Source organism: Malus domestica, chromosome 03 (assembly GCF_042453785.1).
Source record: "Malus domestica chromosome 03, GDT2T_hap1".
Taxonomy (NCBI): domain Eukaryota; kingdom Viridiplantae; phylum Streptophyta; class Magnoliopsida; order Rosales; family Rosaceae; genus Malus; species Malus domestica.
Window position 1 is genome coordinate 21,299,777 of NC_091663.1, and position 1,383 is coordinate 21,301,159.

The following is a 1,383-nucleotide window of genomic DNA, read 5'->3' on the forward strand; positions in this document are numbered from 1 at the left end:
GCATGTAGGGGTCATTTTAGCACACAACGCACAGCACATAAGGTTTTAGAATGTGGATTTTATTGGCCTACAATCTTTAGAGATGCTAGAACCTTTTGTATAACCTGTGATCGTTGTCAAAGAATGGGTAATATAACATCAAAAGACCAAATGCCGTAACATCCTATATATTCCGTTGAGATTTTTTATGTTTGGGGTATAGATTTCATGGGTCCATTTCCTTCATCCCATGGTTTTCTTTATATATTACTTGCTGTGGATTATGCTTTGAAATGGGTGGAAGCAAAAGCCACCCATACTAATGATTCTAAAGTGGTTGCAGATTTTATTAGAACTAACATATTTGCAAGGTTTGGAATGCCCAGAGTGCTCATTAGTGATGGAGGATCCCATTTTTGTAATCAAACCATTGAGGCGTTGCTCAAGAAGTACACACGCATAAGGTTTCCACACCTTATCATCCTCAAACAAGTGGGCAAGCCGAGGTTTCAAATAGGGAAATCAAGCAAATTTTAGAGAAGACAGTGGGACCAACTTGAAAAGATTGGAGCTTGCGCTTAAATGATGCATTGTGGGCATATAGAACGGCCTACAAAACACCAATTGGGATGTCCCTATTTCGGCTCATCTATGGGAAACCATGTCATCTTCCGGTTGAGTTAGAGCATCGTGCACATTGGGCCGTCAAGACATTCAACATGGACATTGATGCCCCTAGGATCCATAGGAAATTACAATTAAATGAGCTTGAGGAGATTAGGAATGAAGCTTATGAGAACGCTTTCATTTACAAGGAGAAAGCAAAGGCCACCCATGACATGATGATTCGTGGAAAGACATTCTCTATAGGGCAGAAAGTGTTACTCTTCAATTCCCGTCTTCGGTTATTTCCGGGTAAGTTGCGTTCTAAATGGATTGGACCTTTTGTTATTACTAATGTTTTTCCTCATGGTGCAGTCCAAATTCAAAGTTTGAAGACGGGACATGAATTCAAGGTCAATGGACACCGTTTGAAGCCCTACTATGAGACATTTGAGGAGCATACCGTGGAGGACATACCCCTACATGCCGTGGGCCCTATTCAAGCTTAAACATAGGTATCGTTCGGTTGGAAGACGTTAAAGCAAGCACTTCTTGGGAGGCAACCCATGTGTTTCAACGCGGGATTGAAGGGATTCGAGCTCCATAACCAGATTTGCGTTCTTAAACCCTACCCTTTCTTGTTTTTACTTTGCCATGTTTGTCGTGTTTGTTAGTTGTGTTGATTGCTTGCATCTGTGTGAGTCTATGTTTGAAACATTGAGGACAATGTTTGGTTTAAGTGTGGGGGGGGGGGGTAAACAAGTGTTTTTATTGAAATTTCGTAGGATTTTATCACCCATA

General features: G+C 41.1%; 1 protein-coding gene across 1 annotated transcript; it reads left to right on the forward strand.

Moving 5' to 3' along the window:
* Positions 1-698: 698 nt before the first annotated feature.
* On the forward strand, positions 699-1,091 carry LOC139194718 (uncharacterized). The gene is made up of 2 exons (XM_070819622.1): positions 699-894; positions 958-1,091. The coding sequence occupies exons 1-2, from the start codon at positions 699-701 to the stop codon at positions 1,089-1,091; spliced, it is 330 nt and encodes a 109-aa protein (XP_070675723.1).
* The last annotated feature ends 292 nt before the right edge of the window (positions 1,092-1,383 follow it).

Bases quoted from the DNA above. Each gene is read 5' to 3' on its own strand.
- LOC139194718 (XM_070819622.1), top strand. From the start codon at position 699: ATGGACATTGATGCCCCTAGGATCCATAGGAAATTACAATTAAATGAG. The intron at 895-957 runs GTAAGTTGCGTT...CTCATGGTGCAG, and splicing joins CCGTCTTCGGTTATTTCCGG to TCCAAATTCAAAGTTTGAAG.